The sequence below is a fragment of the Galleria mellonella genome, unplaced genomic scaffold (assembly GCF_026898425.1).
Source record: "Galleria mellonella isolate WM207_F2 unplaced genomic scaffold, CSIRO_AGI_GalMel_v1 utg90, whole genome shotgun sequence".
NCBI classification, from domain to species: domain Eukaryota; kingdom Metazoa; phylum Arthropoda; class Insecta; order Lepidoptera; family Pyralidae; genus Galleria; species Galleria mellonella.
The window spans coordinates 46,334-70,137 of NW_026442172.1; the positions used below are offsets into that span (position 1 = coordinate 46,334).

The 23,804-nt window shown below is 33.3% G+C and overlaps 2 protein-coding genes across 10 annotated transcripts in view; one reads left to right on the plus strand and one right to left on the minus strand.

The window, feature by feature from the left end:
- Nucleotides 1-22,686, minus strand: part of LOC113513815 (uncharacterized) — a 31,807-nt gene extending 9,121 nt beyond the window's left edge. The window contains exons 1-7 of one of the 6 annotated variants that reach the window (XM_052902419.1): nucleotides 22,629-22,686; nucleotides 8,510-8,652; nucleotides 7,865-7,985; nucleotides 7,099-7,287; nucleotides 6,608-6,756; nucleotides 5,864-6,039; nucleotides 519-649 (exon numbers count right to left, since the gene is read on the minus strand). In XM_052902419.1, the coding sequence (XP_052758379.1) occupies nucleotides 519-649; nucleotides 5,864-6,039; nucleotides 6,608-6,756; nucleotides 7,099-7,287; nucleotides 7,865-7,985; nucleotides 8,510-8,652; nucleotides 22,629-22,631 (912 nt within the window). In that variant the 5' untranslated portion in view covers nucleotides 22,632-22,686. Of the gene's footprint in view, nucleotides 1-518; nucleotides 650-5,863; nucleotides 6,040-6,607; nucleotides 6,757-7,098; nucleotides 7,288-7,864; nucleotides 7,986-8,509; nucleotides 8,653-9,006; nucleotides 9,528-9,716; nucleotides 9,818-11,117; nucleotides 11,708-12,501; nucleotides 12,774-12,877; nucleotides 12,985-22,628 lie in introns of those variants that run through there. The other 5 variants (XM_052902423.1, XM_052902417.1, XM_052902420.1 and 2 more) reach the window with 5 other exon arrangements.
- Nucleotides 514-23,346, plus strand: LOC113523576 (thymidylate synthase). Of its 4 annotated transcripts, none has more exons than XM_031907538.2 (7): nucleotides 514-651; nucleotides 13,463-13,537; nucleotides 20,591-20,729; nucleotides 20,960-21,217; nucleotides 21,946-22,066; nucleotides 22,149-22,374; nucleotides 22,985-23,346. In XM_031907538.2, exons 2-7 carry the CDS (start codon nucleotides 13,496-13,498, stop codon nucleotides 23,192-23,194), a joined length of 996 nt encoding a protein of 331 aa, XP_031763398.2. In that variant the 5' UTR covers nucleotides 514-651; nucleotides 13,463-13,495; the 3' UTR covers nucleotides 23,195-23,346. The 4 variants fall into 4 exon arrangements, with proteins under 4 accessions (XP_031763398.2, XP_026765368.2, XP_031763399.2 ...); XM_026909567.3 differs by lacking the exons at nucleotides 514-651; nucleotides 13,463-13,537 and adding exons at nucleotides 14,311-14,335; nucleotides 19,891-19,955; XM_031907539.2 differs by lacking the exons at nucleotides 514-651; nucleotides 13,463-13,537 and adding an exon at nucleotides 19,910-20,036.
- Nucleotides 23,347-23,804: the final 458 nt, after the last annotated feature.

Consider the following 23,804-nt stretch of genomic DNA (forward strand, 5'->3'; position numbering starts at 1 on the left):
GGTTGTCGATTCTTCGAGCTATATGATTAAACCATTGCCACTTCACTTGCTTATCCTTTGGGATATATCGGTTACTTTGGTTCTTTTGCGGATATTCTCACATCGGATTCTATCACGCAAAGAAAGTCTGAGCAAAGCTCTCTAAGTGAGCATAGCCCACTAAATAATTTGAAGCTTTTTCATACGGGTAACGTTGTAGGACGCACTGTGGTATTTTGGATGAAAAGATGCGACGTAGGTTTCCGAACGTTGCCCATCCTAGCTAGGCAAACAGAACTATAACATAGTTGTTGTTTTATTTTAGTTTGTGTTTGTCTAACACATGTTAATGCAAATAAATTTATCTTTATTTTGTTTATCTTTATGCATGGTACTATTCGTGTCTATATGCGGTGATTACTACTTTCCATCAGATGAGAATCCCCTTAGTTTCTTTAACACTCCACGTTGCATATAAAAATGTCGTTATGTTTTTATTACAATTAAAATTTGTAGATTTATAGAACACCAAAATCAACCTTTGGAAACTGCGAAGATGGACCAGGCTCGGGTGTAGCAGACAGAGTTTGGGCAACAGCTGCTAATTCCTCGTCTTCCGCATCACTACCTGAGCTCGATGACGGTGGACCAAACTCATCATCAGTTCCATCTGTAAATAATAATGCATGAATTGAACATAAATAATAATGTATATTTTTCTAAAAAATAACCCCGATTTAATATGTGTATTCTAAAATACATTACATGTGATATTTCTTTGCCATTCTTCGAAGAAAATCATTAAGATTAAGATTTATAAGTACCTTTTTCAAATGACTTCAGAAAGTTCAATTATATTTTTCTTTAAGCGGACTATTACAAAATGATGAATCTCAAGATTGGGTTGCGCGCATTGAGTTTCACAACAAAGTATAATATATAACTTTATTTATTATTACTGTTTATTTTTTGTTTTATTTTAAATTTGGAAAAAAAAAATAGTTCCAATTAAGAGCCATTTACTTAAGTATTTGATTTAAAATAAAAAATTGACAATGTAGTCTTAATTTGAACAATAATGATTAGGTTTTAACTTCACATTAGTTTATTAACCAATAACGACCTTAAAATTTGCGTTTCAACGTTCTATAATAAACTGCTTTAGAACTTAAAAAGATTTTAATACACTATTATGAGCAAAATAATAATTTATAAACGCTATCTTTGAGATAAAAATCTATCTATACAATTAAAGAATCAAAATGTATTTCCAAAAAAAAAAATTGCCAGTCATACGATTTGTGTACATTGCATAAACATATTCGTAAGATAAGTATACAAATACAAACTACATATTACACACTATTTTTAACAAACTGTTAACCGATTTTGTAGATTTCAATCTCAAAGGCTTATTTACTGGTATATTTAAGGAGAGAGGGGGGGGAGCGTGTGAACCGTACTTATCCCAAAGTTCTCTAGTACGTATGCGCAAACACATGTCTGACTGTATATAGTTGAACCTTTTTTTTTTCAAGTTTCAACAAAAAATCAATGACAGTGCAGATCAAAGTCACTAAAGGACATAAGACTTGTGTGATATCTACAGATGGGCAAAGCACCGGGTTTAAACCCGGTGCTTTGGTAAAAACCCAATAAACACCCATAAACTCCCATAATCACCCAAAAAAATAGGTTTTTACGTATTTTTTTGAAAATATGTAAGTAATACCAATAAATTATTTTTATAAATTGTATTGATCAATTCTACAATATTAAATAAAACGTTAACTAATAATATTTCAGGAAATTTTAAAAATCTATATATAATAAAATGAAAGTAATTAATTTTCAGTGTTTTCATGTTGCAGTTGATCAACATGTTGGCCTTTTGCTTCCCGTAGATACTTTAAAATTTCTTCATAACACCTCGTTCGCACACATGGCCGTATATATTTAAATTCTTGAGCCACTAACAGTCCGAAATACTCATTTCTTTTATCCTCTTCTCCATAAATTAAGCATTTAGAACAGTTTGTTTCTTCTTTCAGTAAATTTTCTTTTACTTTATCCTCGTTTTTTTCTTTGTTGCGACGACGCTGGGTAAATCATCTGGACACTGGGTCTCACTATCGCCAAATATATTTGGAGATCGGCTTCGGCTACGGCTTGGCAGACATTTTTTTCTTTCTACAATTTTAAATTAAATTTATTAGAATAAATGCTTCGAACACACACGATCTAAGTACCTTTTGTGTTTATTATACCTTACCTACCTAGGTATAAAAAGAGTACTTACGTAGATTTTCTTTTATTAACTGTTTTATACGAAGATCTTGATCTCTCAAATTAGCATCCATTTTACTTCCAGTGATTATCAACTAAATTAATAATCCACAAAGTATTAAATAACGTTTTTATGAAATATTTAGCACAAAAACAATACCCTTTAAATATCGATCGTCAGTAACTGTGGCTGACTTACCTATATTCTAGCAAGCAGGACTGCCAGATGTGAAGGGGAAATCCCCAATAAATTGTTGCATGTGACTGATGATGTGAGCATGTTCGTTTCATAATAAAAATGTTGCCAGGTAACCAAAAAGTCGTATATTTTTGTGCGAATTACGATCATAATCTTTACGATCGTACATTAAAAAATAGACAAATAATAGTATGAGTACGATTTAAATCGTATATCTGTCAACCCTGCTAGCAAGACAGCGACAAAATCACGTTGCATAACAATGTAGCCCAAGCTTATATCTTATGAAATATACGGAAGAGATACGGACTTAGAAAAAACAGAAATGTTGTTCTTTGTGGAAGTCATTGATGAAATTCTATGTATTTTAGCCCGCAAACTTTCTTCAAACAAAAACAGCGCCATCTAGTATCGAGTTCTGTAATTATCTCTTTGTTTATGGATTTGAAGTAAGACCGCCACGCATGCAATACCTTATGACTGGGGATTCCCCTATTCGTCGACGCTGAATATGAGGCGACGACAATCACTGTCAAACGTGTTCACTATTACTCTGACTCTAGTAACGTGACTTCCTGGTAACGTGTTAGGTAGGAAAAGCAGTAAAAAAGTGCATATTAAGGGAGCAGATTTGAAATAATATTTATACTTAACAAGAAATAATTAAAGGTAAGTGGATTTTTGAATGATACAATTATATCATGATCACTTAACAATTTTAACTTAAAATTAGATGTATTATTACAAGCTTTTATTTAGCTTGCGTTATGTAAATAAAAGTATGTAGGTATGTTCGTATGTTGATGCAATTATCCTCAATCCTCAACCGACTGGGATAAAATTTTCCATACACGTTTATTTTGGATGATAGTGCATAGTTAGCTGAGAGTCGTCATTGGATAATAATGGTGGATAGCCTAAGATGTGTACTAGATATTTATTTTTAACATAATATGCGTAAGTACCTAATCGAATTAAAGAAGTTGCTGAGAAAAATACAGAACAATACGATAATAAACTAGCGTCTGCGTTTAATCCTCCGAGGAGATGTAATTTTACAAAGGTTTTTTGTATTTATTTTATTATTTTTTTAATAAATTTATTGTAAATAACAAGAAATAATCATTGTAAAAAAATAGGCACTCTATTGTTGAATTTTCGTCAGACCAACTAATCATCGTTCATTTTTTTAGGTTCAATGGGGAGACCTAAAGATTTACGCATATGGGAGCACTACCGTACTTTACCAAACAAGTCTGTTTCTTGCAAGCTTTGTAATAAGGTCTACAAATTCAGTAATGCTGCCAAAATGCTTCAACATCTTATCACTTGTCCAAAATCTCCAGAAACATTAAAAGACTCTATGAAACTTATAAAAGATAGCTCGTCCAAAACCAAAATGTCTGGACTGTCAGAGATAGAGACAAATGATTCTTTTATAAGCCCCTCGTCGTCTGCTAACACTACAATAAATGCTGAGTTTCAAGACACCGATGATCATATAAAAACAGAATTAGCGAGAGCTATATTTGTAACAGGGACGCCATTATCGATGGTGCAACATCCTTTATGGATACAATTTTTCGAAAAATTGCAACCAAAATTTAAAATACCTTCACGTAAAGCTTTAGCGACAAAATACTTAGATAAAATATATAGAGAAATGCGTTTTGAGTTAAATGAGGAACTAAATGCTTGTAGTTACTTACACCTTCAGTGCGATGGCTGGTCTAATTTAAGAAATGAAGGAATAATAAACTTTCTTATATCAAAACCTCAACCTGCATACGTTAAAAGTTTGAATACAGAAAGTAATCCTCACACTAGTGAATACCTTAGCCAAGAAGTTGAAAAAGTAATGAAAGTGTATGGAGCAAATAAGTTTCTTGTACTTATTGGCGATAACGCTAGAAATATACAAAAGGCATTCGAATTAACAAAACTCAAATATCCACATGTTGTTCCTCTCGGTTGCTGTGCACATATCCTTAACTTGTTGTGCCAAGATATTGTAAAGATACAAGAAGTAACTGTGTTTATTATGCAAGCCATAAATATAATAAAAACTGTTAAAAGGAGTCAACGATTAAGTTCCTTGTTGATAAAATCAAGGCAGGGTGAAGATTCTACACAAACACTAAAATTGCCTTGTGCTACAAGATGGGGAAGTCATGTTACTTCGTTAAAAAGTTTGAAAGCAAATAAGATAGCTTTGCAAATATTAACAGTTAGAGAAGATGTGGTAATTTCAAGAGATATTAAAGATTTAATTCTAAGTGATGATTTCTGGACGAAGACAGGGGAATGTATAAGTATTTTGGAACCAGTCACTGAAAGCATATTTTACTTAGAGAGCGACCAGAATCGTTTGCATCGCACATACATTACATTTAGAGATGTACAAGCTAAGATACGTTTTGCATTAAATGAGATTTCGACATTGAGCGAAGAAAGCAAACAGCAGATTCTAACATCAGTATCTTCAAGATGCAATATGGCAATGAGGCCAATACATTTTGCAGCATATATTCTAGACCCCAGGACTCTAGGAGTCGAACTTACTCAAGAGGAAGAACTTAAGGGTATGGAGTTTATCTACAATTTAAGCCAACACTTAAGTTTGTCAAATGTAATGGCAGATTTGGCGTGTTATAAAGCTAAAGAAAACTTTTGGGCCAGAGGATTTGTATGGAGCTCATTAGATAGCATTGAGCCCCTAATATGGTGGAAAGGTATTTGTGGTTCCACTGAGTTAAGCAAAGTAGCGATTCGTATTCTATCAGCTCCCTGTACTTCGGCAGCCACTGAGCGTTCCTTTAGTATCCAAGGCTACATACATAATAACAAAAGAAATCGACTTACAACTGAAAGAACTGAAAAAATTTCATTCATTTGTTATAACTGGAATCTTAAACATAAAGCTGAATGCGAGGACATTCAGTTTAATGAAGAAAATACCTTAGAAGCTTTCATTGAGCAAGTAAATGAACATAACAGTTTAGACGAAATAGAGCCTATCGAACCTATACAATTCATCGCTTGTAATAACTCTGAATCTGACAGTGATTGACTGTAGTTTTACATTTTACTTTCATCTCTTTCTTAATAAACTCAAAATCAAATTAAAAGTTTTTTATTCTGTAGGCTGCATAATAATATTGTCTATGTCCAGTATAGTGGACGTCTTGCGGCTGAGATGACGATGATGAAGTACAAAATCATAAACACCCAAAAATTTGGGTGTTTATGGGGTTTAAACCCAATAAACCCAAAACACCCGGTTTTTACCCACCAGACTTTAAACCCACCCAGGTGGATTGCCCATCTCTAGTGATATCATCAAACAATGAATGGGCCTGATGTAGATAAATATCAACTAAATTGAAATATATAACATACACTCAATATCTGTATGCAATGGATGATCGTCCAAGTAGACCAACATGGGTAAGCATGAAGCAACATTCGTTCTATAATGTGGTGAATCAGCCACCGGAGTTCCGCTTAATGTTAATCGACGCAGCGAACCACAGACCCCTAAAGTCCAAAGACGACTAGACTCTGCTACTGGATTACTGAAAGATACATAGAATGTTTGCAAATATATATATATATATATATATATATATATATATATATATATATATATATATATATATATATATATATATATATATATATATATATATATATATATATATATATATATGGGGGAAAGGGATTGTTAGTAATGGGGTCTAACTGACCCATTGCTACCAATACACCCTATCAGGTCAACCTGCACGCGATTTCCCCTGGAAACTATTGTGGTTAATTCCAATGGAATTCATCACAAAGGGTTAATTGACCTGCTTTCATCGTCACCTATCACTAGTGTGCACTAGTGCCCCGCCAGCGTATACCAATAGCACGGGCGTGGTTACCATACCATTATCACCCATTAAAAAAATATATCTATATATACGTTATCGCTACCGCTCAAATGAGACAGAGACAGCCGGCGTCTTATACTTTCAAAACGAAAGTATATCAACTTATAATTCTTCATTTGCTATTTATGTAGTGGTGCATTAAACTGAATTTACCTAATTTAAATCTTAGTGATATCAAGAAATGATTATTAAAATAACCGAATATACGTACTCTGCTAAATTTAATGTATGCAGTTTTTGCAATGCCCCTAAAGGCTGTAAGTCTTTAATTTTATTTCCACTAGCATACATTTCCTGTAGCGCCCCTAAGCCCCACACACCATCCAAAGAGGCCAGGCCACAACGGCTTATACTCAATATCTGCAACATTAATTTTGATTAACATTTCAGTTCTTTTAATTAAATATATATAGCACTCCCCTTCTATGCCTTGAATGTACATCCTCACCCGTATTTTTTACTTATGCCAAAACATCAAACCCCTGTAACGTGAGAAATAGAATTAGATACTTTGAAATAGAATCGTTATAATTTTTTAAACGATCTGCCTTCTCTTTGTAAGTATAACCTGCAGAACTAACACTTCTTAAGTTCTTTTTTATTTTAAAGAAACCTACCGAACCAAATTGAATTAAATTTTGCAGATTGTGTTTAAAAATTCACTGAGAAGTCGCGAATATGTGAATACATGTTGTACATTACTTTCAAATGAACTAAGCCAATGCCAAGTTCTCTTAGGGATGACAAAGCGCTCCCATCCAAAATTAGGGAACGTAGTCTCGGTGTAAGCACATGAAGTCTCCTCAATCCCACACGTTCAGCTACCACTCGAAGTTTTGCCTCTCGGATGCGAAGTACCTCTTCGTCAGTGGTAACACCACTACATTGTTTCTTTAAAAAAAAATGACAATTTCTAATGTGAACTGCTAAATAATAGTACTAATTTTTTTAGGTCCGTTACAATTTAGTATGCATGTGATCACCAAGCTACGAAGATCATAGCCATCAGTAAAGGCAACCAATAAACATTAACAACCAAACTTCCGTTAGAGGAAATTAGTATCCGACATGGACAAAAACATTTGCAGTATTCGTAATCATTTATAAAAGTACTCAATAGTAATCATATGTATCATGCTACTGCACTGTTTCAGGCCTTTTCCTATGAAAAGGCACAAGTGAAATAATAGTATTTGGTATATACGCCATCTCCTATTCTATTAATTAATCCCGACTCTCACTCGATTAATCCTTTTTGAAAGCAATGGAGAATTTTCGCGACATACGCAGCCACTTTTTTTATGCAAAATAATTTTCCTTACACAATTATCAATAGTTGCATTTTATTTTATCCTTTTTCAAACTCTGTTTCTTTGAAGAAAATATTTTGTTTCTATGCTATATCACTCTCTTAAAACGATGCTAAATGATTTCGATTTAGCCCTATACATATATAAATTATACGTACAAGTAATTCGATTAAAGTCAATTCTCGAGGAATAACAATGCGCCTGTAACCGGGTAAACGGCGTTCCAACTCATCTTGGCCAGGAGGTTGCACTGGCTCTGGTGGGGGCATTGCCAATACCCTGTAATAATCAAATGAAGCTACACAATATTTAATATTTACTTTATTATTTGTAACTCAAAAAAAAAAATCTTTTCATCAATGCCCAGTTTTTATATAATAAGGAGCAATCAAAGATATCAATTGCTCAGCCTAATAGTAAGAAGCCAAAAGCCAACGAGTGCTTACAACAGTAAAGGCGTCACTAGTACGTTAGCGAACCTTGCTGTAAGTACGGAGATCATAAGTTTAAAGTATCATACGTTTAAACTTTTTTCTTAGTTTTACTATGGACGAAATCGTCCATAATTTTACCATAAAATTGAAATCAAAATATCGTTTGCGTCAACCATATTACCGCTGCGCTACAGATGCTTTTTAAAACAAATAAGAAAGTTGCCTATTCCTGTTTATTAATTTTAAGGCTGTTTTGCGCAGCAAAATCTTAAATTTTGATTAAATTATCGATAGAATTTGCTCACATAATTCGTGACATTGTTGTCACAACTAAAGTCTGTTATATCTTTTATATTTCTTGTCATTTACCTAAATAAGGGAGTAGCTCTCATAAGCGGTGGTTCAGGTGAACTAGTGCTGGATATTTCCGACGGTGAAGGCGATAGTGCGATATTCGGCGTCTGTGGGGCACTACCTAGTTCCACGCACGGAGCTTCGTGAGCAGGCATATTCTAATAAAAATAGGTAACTTCATTATAACATTATAATAAATCATGATGCATAAATATATACATTTCACTAATTATTAAAGTAAAATTTTAATTTTAGAGATATTTTTAAAAAATAGCTTTTAAAAATCAACCATAATTTCTGCGTAATCACGCTGATACCTGGAATTTTTTTGAATTATAAAATGTGTCATTTTGACATTTTAGATATTGTAAACTGAACAGAATGAAGAAACAGATGCGATTGTGATTTAACGAAGAGTACAACGAACAAACCTAAGCATTCATTGACGCTTTACAACACATTTGACTTGAAGTAGTGGTGTCATATAGTGAATGAGGAGTTACTATACCTACCCTAGATTTCTTCCCAACCAATTATTAGTTCTTGATCCTTTAGTCTACAAATCCTTCGAATTATATATCAGTTTTTGGTACTTCTACGGACATACAAATACTCATTTTAAATATTCTCATGCAGCGAGACTCTTTAAAACACATCAAGACAAGAGTTTCCTATTCCTCAAATGATTAGCAGTATGACACAATGTTTCAGTTCTATAAATTATAACTGCGCAGCGATGACAGTAGGTACCAGGTATAAGCGGTACCAGCGTACCAATCTAATGACAAGCATATAGTCTTCATTCTCATGGTAATAACCTAATACATTGTAGTACAAATTAGATACTGTACCTACTCCTAAATAGATAAATACAATAGGAAGGCCAAATGTGTGGACAAGGACAGACATTAAAATACACGACACATATAAGAGTATACCTATTTACTTATGTCTTGAACTTAAAGACCTTAAACTTAATATTTATTATAATTCAGGTATTAGTACAGAAGTAATCTAACCTATTTTATAATTTACTATGCAATAACCAAGTACAAATATCAAAGTAAATTAGTCTAACATGGACGTGTGTGTAAGACTTAAATATTGTTTGTATTCATGAAATAAAAGTAGAAATTCATTTTGTCAAATAATTGTTATTATTTACAAAATACGAATAGTCGGAATTGGGGTAGCTTTAATATTAGTTAATATAAATACTTACTTGAATTTAATTTTGCAATATTTATCAATATTAACTTTGTTTATTTGTTGCTATGAACAACCGTAAAAAAAATAGATTAAGGTAATACCTCACTAAGCATAAGACATATATCAGAATAAAAGTACTTATATAAAAAGTACACTTTCTTATTTTATAGGGCAATTTGAAACTACATACATAACGCATTTATAATTTTATTATGGAGACACGACGATGGACAGCCAGAAAATTCTAAAGCATTTTGTACACATTTGGATTAGGTACTCACCTTCCGATGATCGCAAGTCGATCACCTCACAATACAAATATTTATATCCATGTTACACATGGATGTGTATGTCTAGGTATTTTTCTATGTATAATATATAAGTATAAATAAAAAATTTTGAAATTTAATATAATATAGTACTCAAAGTACTTACAAACGTACGAGTATTTAATATTTACTAATCACATTTTGCTTCTTTGCTTACGTGATTCAGCACATGAACTATCCTGAAATATCCTATGTAATAATTTAGAATATAACCTACTCGTGTACCAAGTTTTAATTAATTATAGGTATTCAGTCGTTTAAGCGTGATTAAGTAATAAACACAAATATCTTTATAAATTTTCACATTTATGATATGTATAAATAGAATTCTGCTTTCCTGACATACTTAAACAGAATAATTGTACAATGTTGTGCCATACTACGATAAATTATAAATAATAATTGAGATTTTTAAGCCAGTTACGATTGTCCCTACCAGTGTTTCCCCACTAGGCAAGGACTACTACTTATCCATTTTTAGTTTTGGATCTTACCAGTTATTTAATGAAAAAAACAAAAGCGTATTATATGTGTATGAATCCTCCCTAAACAATGTAGAAACGAATATATCGATAAAATCGTTTCGGCCAGCGCTCCCATGTGAAAAAACAAAACAGCACACATAGCCACCTCGTGCTAGGTATCTTATGGACTCGCTAACGACAAACAATGATTCTATCAATAAATTCGTCTGTGTGTACTTTGTCTCAGGGGCAGGTGTATTGTAAGTCAGATTTACATAGTACACAATAATAAATGTTAAAACCACTTATTTTGATTTTATAACTAACTACAGAATCGATTTTAGCAAAATTTCTATGACATCAGTCTAAAAGTATATCCTTTCAGAAAAATAAAAAAGAATTTTCCAAATTGGTTTATAACTAATGGAGTTAAAAGGCAACAAACATAAAAAAAACACCGTTTTTTTTTTATATAATGTAAAAGAAAAAATGTGTTCGAAAATAATATGTTCGTTCATATAGTATTAGAGCTAATTTTTATGCTATATTAAAAATTTTGCCGAACTTGTGAAATGAACTAATATCAATTATTGTTGTTCCTATCATGCTATGGATACGAACCATATGAACTGAAATTGAATTATAATAACACGCCCGACACTTCAGGCTCAAAGGGGCCACAGACGTCCTGATCTTTGTCGTGATAAAGGCCTTTTATAAAATCTGGCACAGCGACCTGATTTACAAGCTACATAAAATGGGAGTCCCAAACAGGCTCGTGCACGTCATACTTCACACTTCACACGTCATCTTCTTGTCGAATCGCACTTTTCGCTATCGCGTCAACGGCGTGCAATCCAGCGCGCGTTCCATCAGAGCCGGCGACCACCAAGGCGCCGGCTGAGTATTCCTGCATGCGACGTGTTCTCTTGTCAACGGCGTTAGTTGATGTTTACGATAAATATAACATTATTCATTCTGTGTGCGTGCTCTTAGACTCGGGAAGCGAACATTGCATTATGACGCGATCTCTATGCGAATTACTAGACTAGCCATTTATACAGTCTACTTAAGAAATTCATGGGATTGGAAATTCAATAATTCAGTCGACACAGACGTGCGATATTAAAATTAAATCCCGTACCAGCCTTTACACTATGCGCATGCGATGTTTTATGTTGCCGCATATCACATCTACTTTGCCAGCGATACCGAAACAACACGCGCAGTTTCGAATCCCTAACAACGTTCAACTAGCAGATCCACACTTTTACGAACCCCAGAGTATCGATATTTTAATAGGCTTTTATAATTAATAATTTAAAATTCTCGGATTTATTAAGTAACGGTACAATGCGATTACCGAATGGTCCGTTTTTACAAAATACGCGTCTAGGCTAGATTATTTCGAGTTCCGTAAAAGTAAACATGCAGAATACGGGCCAAATCCAGTGTAATTTTACTCGTAATATTGATACACAACTAAGATAAATTGGGAGCTTGAGGAAATCAATAAACCGTGTGAGACGTTAACGGATGATTAAAGACAGTGTGAAAATCTTTTCATTAAAACTACAACGCGCAATGACGATGGAAAGTTTTTTATAAGCATTCCTCTTAAATCATCACCAAATTAGTTAGGCGAGTCATATACTCAAGCTCTAAACCGATCTTATTCTTTAGAAAAACGATTAGATAAGTAAAAGCGATTCTAAACTCGTGACCACTTTCCCCTATGTCATCAGATCCTCATGACCTTTTTTCCTCGAGTCCTGCACACTTCCTAGTTGGTCGTCAACTCACGACGCCATGAAGATATACGAAATCATTTAGGAAATTTCCTAAGTCGCTATAAAAAAATAAAAGAGATTTGTCATCACTTCTGGTCAAGATGAGCACAGGAATCTCCAACAGGAATCTGAACTCCAGATCCGAAGCAAATAGAAGGAGAATATGGACTCATTGTAACCTAATACTCTCGTGGTTATTAAGGAAGACAAGTTACCTCCATTGAAGTGAAGGCGCATCATAGCTACCATCCTGGGCAAGGACAGCATCTCGCGAATAGCAGACATACGCACAGCATCAGACACAATACACCGTTTGTTTACAAAAATATGTCCCTTATTCCAAGAAGATGCAAGTGTTTCCAAGGCTGAGGTATGTCGCGTACAGTAAGAAGCGAATGATAGCAACACCGGTTGTGCCCCAGGATTGGTCCACTTCATTTACTTTAAAAAAAACTTTGCTGTATGTGTCAACGCACGATTTTGAAAATTCAAATGGATCAACGCAATGGCTCTTTCGTCTAAATTTATATTTCTATAACTATTCGTAAATAAAATCGAATAATTCAAGCAAGTGTGCAATTCGAAATTGACCTTCTAACGATCTGTTGGAGACATCAGCACGTACCACCCGCCAAAACAGCTTCGAGCTTATGTTGTGCAAATAGTTATCGTTTTGTCTTTCTCTCTCTTTCTCTAACATACAGGTTTTTATATATTCTGTCTCGTACATCGCCAATCTATATACTTTATAATCTAAGGTTTTTCTCTATAGTTCTCTATAATTTTATATTTATCGTTAATTTATATCTTTGTTTAATCAATATTTGTAGGTAATTGATTGATAAAAATAAATAAAATAAAAAAAATCTATTAAGTACAATACAGTCTATAAAATTGCATTTGTTGGTTGGCAATGCTGACTACCGTAATGACAGCTACAAATTATGAGAACAGGCATTACACAGATTACGTATTATTGTTATAATAACTTACTCTATACCTTAACATGGACAAAAACAAACCCATAGACATCCAATAATAACAGCGGTCGTCAACTTTTATGTAATATAGTTAATAGCAATAATAATAATAATTGATTCAAGCAAGATGCATTAGATGCAATTATAAGATAAATCTTGTAATTGCATGTGTATATCATTACATATTGATTTACAGATACCGATAGCGCAGGTGGGGTTACCAGTATATATGTATCTGGCCTTCATGCTAGGAAAATTCTGTGTTATGAAGGTGAGACTACCGTACTTCACATAATAAATTTTCTTATATAAATTTATGGAATTACAAAAAATATATAAATGAAGGTTAAACTGCAAAGTATAAACAAGTCGACTTCCACGCGTTTTCTCTGGATATAATCATGATTAAATCTTGTAAAATTCGTCATGATGGGCTAACTGACTTGTTTTCATCCTCACTTATCATCCTTCACTGATGCCCCGCAAGCGTATACCAATAGCGCAAGCGGGTTTACCATTCCATTTACATTTATTAAAAAAGAAACTGTTCTTTTCCTCAGTGGCAATTGATCGTCATTTTTTATAACTATTTCTGCCAGCGTTATATAAGAGGCTTATTGAAAATTATAATTTTTCTACAAATAATATTCAAAGCATACTCAGACATAACAAACGATTACGCTTTGTCACATCGCATATTTATATACATATACTCAACTACAACCGTAACCGCCATTTCATTTTTCTTGAAATAAAAAACTGCGCTGCATTTGACACGCCACTTTAAACAAAGAACCATTTGTATGAAATCTGGGTAATCACTACTATCAGTTACTATCCTCAATGTATGTATTGAGGATAGTGCCTCCGATTCATAATCAAAAGTACCTACGATCGATAAAGTTGTGCACTGAGTATTTTATTTATTTTATTATGTTGACCCTTTTAAGTGGTTGCATAGATTTATCTTCCAGTTTTGTAAATATAAGGGCAGTGTCCGCTCTTAATAACTTTTTAATTTGTTATTCTTTTGTATCATTCATATATCATCATCTTTGTTTAATTTATTATTATTGATGAAATTAAAATAAAGGGAGAAATCTATATAGTATATTATATTTTATTTAACTTTAGATTGAGAGTAACAGTAAAAGGTAACCTAGCAACGCGTGAGCTCCACAGACTAACATAACACATAAAACCTACTTCAACACCCCCACTGGAGTCCCATGCGTTGCACACAAAAACTGTGTTTAATAGCACCAAGGGATTTAGTCAGAACATCAGCAGGCATAGAGCCTGTATCACAATATTCAACTTTAATGTCCTTACCTTCGGCTAACTCTCTAACATAATGAAACTTAATATTTATGTGTTTAGACCGTTTACCAATTACCGGGGAATATGTCAATGATCTGGCACTTTGACTGTCACTAAAAATAGTTACACATCCTACATGACCAGTTAACTCTCCATATAGACCTTTAATAAACATAACGTCTTTAGCTGCTTCACAGATCGCAATGTATTCAGCCTCTGCAGTACTTAGTGCTACACACCGTTGTTTACAAGCCTGCCATGAAATTGTCCCACCTGCATAAATTAACGTGTAGCCAGTAAACGAATGTCCATCAGCATTAGCACCCCAGTCAGCATCTGCATAGGCAACTAACTCAGTCTTGCTTTTCTTGAAAGTGAGCCTCGCATCTATAGTACCCTTAAGATACCTTAATAGTCTTTTTACGGCAGACATGTGTGATGATCCAGCACAAGAACAAAATTGACTTAAGTAGCTCACCGCAAAACTAATATCTGGTCTTGTAGCACATGACAGATACATTAAGGAACCTATGATTTCTTGATAGTTGGCAATCTCGTTGGTTTCCCCTTTTTCCAACTTCAAGCCGCACTCCATAGGAGTCTTCAGAGACTTGCAATCCCGCATTCCAAATTTACTCAAAATCTTTTGTGTGTAATGGCTTTGATCTAAACTAATTTCACCTTTATCCAGATTTCGCGTAATTCGCATTCCAAGACAGTCTTTGGCTTCTCCTAAATCTTTAATCTTAAAAGCTTTTCCAATTTTGTCTTTAACTGATTGTATTTGTTTTAAATCAGTTCCAAAAATATAGAAATCATCTACATAAAGACCTATCGCTATAAAATATTTGCTTGATCGCTTCAAATATACGCAAGGATCATATTTAGACCTTTCAAAACCAATATCAACAATGCAAGAATGAATCTTCTCATTCCAACATCGCGCAGCCTGTTTTAATCCATAAATAGCCTTTTTTAACTTACATACTTTAATAGGGTTTTGAACGAATGATTCTGGCTGTTCCATATATATATCTTCACTAAGATCTCCATGAAGAAAAGCCGTTGTTACGTCTATATGATGAATTTTTAGATCCATTTCAGCTGCCAAGGCTATCAATAGTCTCATAGAAGATAATTTCACTACTGGAGCAAAAGTCTCGAAATAATCTTTACCCCACTTTTGCGAAAAACCTTTTGCCACAAGCCTCGCTTTGTAACGTTGAATCGAGCCATCAGTATTTGTCTTAAGTTTAAAAACCCATTTACATTTAACAACATTTGCATCTCTAGGTCGATCAACTAGTTCCCATGTATGATTTGCTATCAAAGAACTGTATTCGTCTTCCATGGCTTTTCGCCACAGCTCTCTATCTGAACGTTGTTCAGCATCTTGTACAGACACAGGGTCAGCACCATCAGACATATAAAAGTTATAGACCATATCTGGATCTCTAATCAAACGTCTATCTCTTAATGGATACCTTCTTTCTTGAGTCACTAGCTCTTGTATACCATTTCGATCATTTATACCTCTTTCAGCTGATTCTGTAGAGTCAACCATAATTTCACCTGGTTCAGTACAAATAGAATCATGAAATACTTCATCCACGTCTGTTGTGCTTGAAACATCTTGGCGTACAGGTTCTGTGTGTAGTTGTTGTGTGACCTTCGTAATATCAATAGGCACATTTATATTCTCAAGATTTCGAAGTCTTTTACTTTCACATGGAACCACCACTACATCTGATGTTATTGGACCAAATTTAAAAGAATTATTATTTTCTCGATCTATATAACTCTCTGTTATTATTTCATTAAAAATCGCATCACGAGCAACTATAAATCGCTTTGGGTTGGCCAAGTTTACGAATTTATAACCCATATCACTATATCCAATCATTGTCATCTCTACTGTCTTTGAATCCATCTTCTTTCTACTACCATCTTTTATAAGAACTTGTGCAGATGATCCAAATACTCTAAGATGAGAGAGATCTACTTTCTTACCTGTCCAAACTTCTTCAGGAACTTTATTTGAAAGAGCCATAGTGGGTGATCTGTTCTTTAAATATATAGCACAATTCAAAGCTTCACCCCAAAATCTCTGATCAAGATTATTATCATGTAACATGCACCTAGCCTTTTCAACTATCGTCCTATTGGTTCGTTCCGCTACACCGTTCTGTTCTGGTGTGTGAGGTACAGTTCTCTCGTGTTTAATACCGCGACGTTCTAAATAATTTTAAAATTCTTTATTTGTATATTCTGTACCATTGTCGCTACGAAGTCGCTTTATTTTCTTACCAGTCTGATTCTCGACAAAAGCAACAAATGAACAAAATTTAGAAAATACTTCAGTCTTAGACGATAACAGATACCCGAATACCTTTCTACTAAAATCATCTACTAGAACTAGACAATATTTCGCTCCTCCCCAGGACGGATCAAGAGGACCGATTAGATCAGTATGTACTAATTCTAAAATATCACGTGCACGCTTATGTTTCCTTTTATTAAACTTCTTTCTCTGTCCCTTTCCTTGACAACAAGCTACACAAAAATGCTTTGATGGTTTTCCCTTTAGAGATAAGCCTGTTACCATCTTTTGTTGCATTTTCATTTGAGGATATGACAGGTGGCCTAATCTCCTATGCCACAATACTAAATTATTATCATTTATATCAGCTTCACCAAAACTAACAAAATTGCTAGCTGCAGCCGTAAATGATGTTGAAACATCACAATCCTTACGTGTCTTTATTTGCTCAGGTCCTAGAATATATAACCCCTTCTTTAAACTCGCTTGAATTAAAGGAACTCCTGATATGGAAACACTATTATTATCATAAAACGTGCAGTAATTTTTGTCAAATACTACCGTATAATTATTCTCTGTCATTTTGCTTACCGACAATATATTAGTAACGAGATTGGGTACACATAAAACGTTTTCAAAATCTACCTTAGTGTTACGATTTTCATGATTCAATTTTGCCTTGATCTTTCCTTGACTTTCGGAAATTATTTTATGATCATCAGCAGTTGTTATAACCTTCGAAATATGTTTCGGTTGGTCAAGGAGAGATTTAATTGAGGTCATGTGAGATGTAGCACCAGAATCGACAACCCACATATTACTAAATTTGTTAGCCGAAGGTAAGGACATCTCATTATTACCCATAACAATATCAGTAACTAAACCTACTTTGTTACTATCTACTACCAACATCTCATTATTACCCATAACAATATCAGTAGATGATGTATACAGTGATCATGTACCAGTAACTGAAGGTACGGCACAAGGATCTGTATTAGGTCCGCTACATTTTTTGTCTTATGTTAATAATATGCATAATATCTTGAAACACAGTTCATGTTACCAATTTGCAGATGATACGTGTCTAGTATTGTCTGACAAAAATATTCAAAAAGCACGAGACCTTCTACAATCTGATGTCAATGTCCTTCTTGAATGGTGTCATGATGCCGGATTGGTATTAAATCCAATTAAAACACAACTTTTGATCATAAAATCACCCTATTTAAAATTTCGTCCTCTATATAAACCTATCATTGCTCACAACCACAAGTGTCTACATATAACTAATGAAAGGAACTTTTGCAGCTGCCCCGCTATAACGGTCAAGGACAGCCAAACATATCTTGGCTTAACTATAGATAGTAAGTTTAATTGGAGTAAACACATCGAAAAAATTTGTAACAAATTAAGACAATTTTTAGCTAATATAGTCATCCTTAGACACCGAATTCCCTTTAAAGTAAAACTGATGCTGTATAATTCATTGGTCGAATCTTATGTTCAATATGGGTTGTCAAGTTATGGCCGCACTTATAAAACATATTTAAATGATATTTTTAAACTTCAACGTAGAATTTTAAGAACTATTGTATCTCCCAAAATTAAGATGCAGTATTATGACGATGATACTGGACTTTTTCGACATTGCAATATTTTACCTGTACATCTACAATTTAAATACACATTTCTTAAGGAAAACTTTTTTAACAATAAATATTGGAACGAAATTAATCATGCTGTATATACGAGGGCGGTCGCACGGAAGCAACTTTGTACCAATAGCGCTCGCGTAAATAACTGTTATGGTGAGCGTACGGCTGACTACCTGGTTCCTCGATTTATTAATGAACTACCCACCGATGTACGAGATAATATTACTATTAGCAACATCAAGTGTAAATTAAAACGATACTTCTTGCATGGTTTTAATACAATCTAAATAATTTTAATGTATTTAGTATTAATATAAACCTACGTGGTTTCTAAATGCTAATGGAACATAAATTCTGTAACTTGTATTTTTATTGATAATAAAATAAAAAAAAAAAAAAAAAAAAAAAAAACTAAACCTACTTTGTTACTATCTACGTTACATTTGTTGATAAATTTTTTACATTGCCATTTAAAATGACCTTTTTTCTTACAAAAATGACAGATAATTTGTTTTTTACGAGGTTGATTACTACTATGATTATTAGAACTTGCACTACTATTAGACACTAGCACTGAGTTCTCCAAATTGTTGCCCGATGACTTCGACTGCTGCCGCTGTCCTTCTTTAAAAAGAGCAGAAATAACCGCTTCCGTAGTTATAGAACTAGCAGAATGTTCTAGTGCCATCACCAGTCCATTGTATGATTCTGGTAACCCTGCTAGCATAATTATAGCGACGAATTCATCATCAAGTTTCTGGTTTATAGATTGTAGCGCCTGTTGGGTTGCTTGCACTTCGTTGACGTATGCCTCTATTCCCGAAAAGTCATTCAACTTCATATTGAAAAGTTTCTTTAATAGCGTGAGGCGTCGTAATAAACCACTATCAGCGTATGCCTTCTTCAAAGCAAGCCAGGTCTCTCTTGCCGTTTTAGCATTTTTCACAAGTGGATATAGATATTCAGCTATCATTAAACAAATTTTTGACCTTGCTTTACCATCCAACTTGCTTTTCTCTGCATTATCCGGTATAAAATCTTCATTATTAACGCACTCCCACAAATCTAAGTCAATCAAAAACATTTGCATTGCGAATGCCCACGATCCATAATTGGATTGGCCGATTAACTTACTTATAGTTGGAGCCTGCATTATTTTACTATTTTAGGTTTGCTGGCCCATAACCTGATGAAATTAAAATAAAGGGAGAAATCTATATAGTATATTATATTTTATTTAACTTTAGATTGAGAGTAACAGTAAAAGGTAACCTAGCAACGCGTGAGCTCCACAGACTAACATAACACATAAAACCTACTTCAACAATTATGTATCCATTACTATCTGTGATAAGAATTAACAACTTTAGTCACAGTGTCATCTGTCAAAAGTGAGGTCTATTTTGATTACTAGACATTTATATGAAAGAAATCGCAAAATGTCAACTAATTTAATAAAACCCAAAACTCTGGTATGTACCTATATACCAGATTTATATATATGTTGTGCGTGGGTGTATGTGTGTCTGTAGACTAATTATTGTTATGATTTTTTCCGCGTCAAATACTACCAATAAATCATATAACTTTATTTTATATCCAAAAGCCAAATATATTCCTATTTTCCATATAATTTGAACTTTTCTACAAGCGATGTCCTGCATTACTATGTCTGAAGCCCGTATTTAAACCTAACTTATGTAAAATTACCGACGGTTACTATAATTAAACTAGGCATACATTACATTATTCATTCAAATTTGGCGCATTTTGTTTATAAAAGTTGGCCATCATGCAGATCCGACTGTAATTGGTTCCCGCGCTTTTGAACAAAAATTTGAGAAAGTGACTAAGAATAGGCATCAACTTATTTATCCTCCTACCAGTTTGGTTATCTGACGTTATAATAAAATAATACATTAAGATTATTTAGGTCCAATTAAACATTAGAAACAGGATTTAACAGTAATTCCTTTTTTGTAGTGAGCAATTGAATAGCTGTTCTACAATTTTTTTTTTATTTCAGAGTCTGATTTATTTCGTTCCATTCTCGTTAATTCAAAGACGAACAGTGTCCAAGATGAAGCAAAAATCAATGGATATTGACCAAAATCAACATGAAGAATATCAGTACCTAAACCTGATAAAGAAAATAATTGACTCTGGTAAGCAATAAACACCATTATAACTTTCTTTGTATCTTGATTTAAATTTTTTATGACTTATATATATATATATATATATATATATATATATATATATATATATATATATATATATATATATATATATATATATATATACATACACCTACCAATTATTATAAATAGTTATCACAAAAATGTATTCCTCTTGTTGTTTGAAATCCACAATTAGTACCTACTTTATATTTCAGGTGATAAAAGAGTTGATAGAACTGGTGTTGGAACTTTGTCCGTATTTGGTGCCATGCAGCGATATTCATTAAAAAATAACACACTGCCACTATTAACAACAAAAAGAGTATTTACTAAAGGAGTAATCTATGAGTTACTTTGGATGCTATCTGGATCTACTGATACCAAAGCTCTTGCCTCTAAAGGAGTACATATTTGGGATGCAAATGGATCTAGAGCTTTCCTGGATAATCTAGGCTTTCATGACAGAGATGAAGGTATTGTTTTATATAATATTGGAATTAAAGTTAATCAACATTTTTCAGCCCATGTGAATTTGTGGTTAATGTTTCATTCATTTTTATGTTCCATTCATCTCTATTTACTGTCATCTTACCATTTACCATTTTCCATGTCTTTAGTTAAATCCTTCTAAATCCATACTTAATACTTCAATTACTACTTTTTTATTATAATAAAAATAGAATACTAATTATATATTTTTAAACAAGCCTGTATTCTATTATTGGTATTGCATTTTTTTAATCAGGCAAGTACTGCAATAGTTTAATATATTGTTCTTTTTTTTATACTAAGAATGGCAAACAAGCTGCTGGCCCACCTGATGGAAAGTGGTAACCGTCGCCTATAGACATGAGCAGTACCATGGACATAACAGATTATACTGTTTCACCCATGATACCCCCCATGCGTTGCCATTCCTGAGGACTCTGGTGTTATGCCTCTGTACCCAGTTAATTTACGCCATATCCCACTCTTCAAACCAAAATACAGCCATGCAAACACAACTGCTTCATGGTAGAAACACAAATGGGACAGAGGTACCCAAGCAATTTACTTCTGTACAAAGTCTCAAAAATTGTTCAACAACATATGACTTGAATCATCATATCTAAACACAAAAACAACAATAAAGTCTGTACAGCCTCTTTTAAGGCACTTAAAAAGTAAATACATAAGTAAATAGTCACATATTAATTTTTAGGTGATCTGGGACCAGTTTATGGATTTCAGTGGAGGCACAGTGGTGCTGAATATGTAGATGCTAAATCTGATTACAATGGAAAAGGAATTGACCAAATACAAAATGTTATAAACACTATCAAGTAACTATTTAATTTTTACTTCTATCATTATTTAACTTAATATTTCTGCTAAATATGTACATTGATAATATATTTTTTAAAGGAATAACCCAGCGGACCGTCGGATGATAGTATGTGCATGGAACCCAACAGATCTGAAAAAAATGGCTCTACCACCATGTCATTGTCTTGCTCAATTCCATGTAGCCAGTGGAAAATTAAATTGTCTATTGTATCAAAGAAGTGCTGATATGGGACTTGGTGTACCTTTTAATATTGCCAGTTATGCATTGTTAACACATATGATAGCTCATATTACAGGACTTGAGGTAATTATATAGTCATACAAGTAGAATAGATTTGACTTCTACTCTACATAATAAGATATATTCAGGAAATATAAATGTAAAGGTTTCATAATAGTGACTCCAAATAGGAAAAAGTAATATAAGATAACCATTCCCATTATGAATGACAATTTCATGTTTTATAAGAAATTGGTTCCCATGCCTCAAGCCCTCAAAACATTTCTTATGAAAGTATGTGGTGTTGTGGGTGATCATAGGTGGTGGTAGTCACTTACCATCAGGTGAGCCGCATGGTCGTTTGCCCCCCTGTGTTGTAAAAAAATGTTCAGCAGGAAAGAGCTGAAATGATAATATAAAAATATGAATGAATGTTAATGACATCTGTGGTCTCTATCTACTTCAAAATAAAAAGATATGAATGATTTATTTATAACAGCTATATATTTTAGATATGCTTAACATTATTTAAATAGAAAACATTTAATTTAAAAATTGTGATATTTAAATTAAAGCAATCTGTGATATTATAAAAACTGAATATGATTTACATAATGTAATATATAATTATTCTTATAATTTACTTAGTACTTGCTAAGTAAACTTTTCCCTACTATAATGTTTTTTGTTACAGGCTGGAGAATTTGTACATACAACAGGTGACACTCATGTATATCTAAATCACATAGAACCACTTACAGAGCAATTAAAAAGAGAACCCAGACCATTCCCTACATTGAAATTTGCTCGTAAAGTAGAATCGATTGATGATTTTAAATTTGAAGATTTTATAATTGAGGGATATAAGCCTCACCCTAAGATTGAAATGGAAATGGCTGTGTAAAATTATCAGTGTTATCTAAATATGTATATAATGATAATTTATTAAGTATGTGTAGTTATAATTCATAAATTTTACCTAATAACTTTTATTATAATTTAATTTAATTTTCTATTCGTGTTAAGATGTAATAAAATTAGTAATATAATTAATAAGTATTTTGATTATCATATCAGGTATTAACTGCCCACTGTTGAACATGGGCCCCTTCATAGATTGATTCATAGAAGCCATCCGACTTCCTGCAAGGTATTTAAGACCGTCGCTCCATCTAGTGGAGTCGTCCTACACTGCGTTTGCCTAAACAAGGTCGCCACTCAAGAACTTTTCTTCCTCATCAGTTGTCGGTTCTTCAAGCTATGTGACCAGCCCATTGCCACTTCAGGTTGGTTATCATTCAGGCTCTTTCGGTCACTTTATTTTTCTGCGGATATTCTCATTTTGAATTCTATATTGCAAAGAAACTGCAAGTATAGCCCATAGCTTACCGTATAATAACCATGTATTTTACCTACTTGTAAATTGAAAATATCTGTATCTTAGATGAAAATGGTCGTATTGGAGTAAAAAAATGTGCACGCGTACACACGTGTATAATAGAAGCATTAATCCG

Bases quoted from the DNA above. Each gene is read 5' to 3' on its own strand.
- LOC113523576 (XM_031907538.2), top strand. From the start codon at position 13,496: ATGTATCTGGCCTTCATGCTAGGAAAATTCTGTGTTATGAAG. The intron at 13,538-20,590 runs GTGAGACTACCG...TTTTTATTTCAG, and splicing joins GAAAATTCTGTGTTATGAAG to AGTCTGATTTATTTCGTTCC. The intron at 22,375-22,984 runs GTAATTATATAG...TTTTTGTTACAG, and splicing joins CTCATATTACAGGACTTGAG to GCTGGAGAATTTGTACATAC.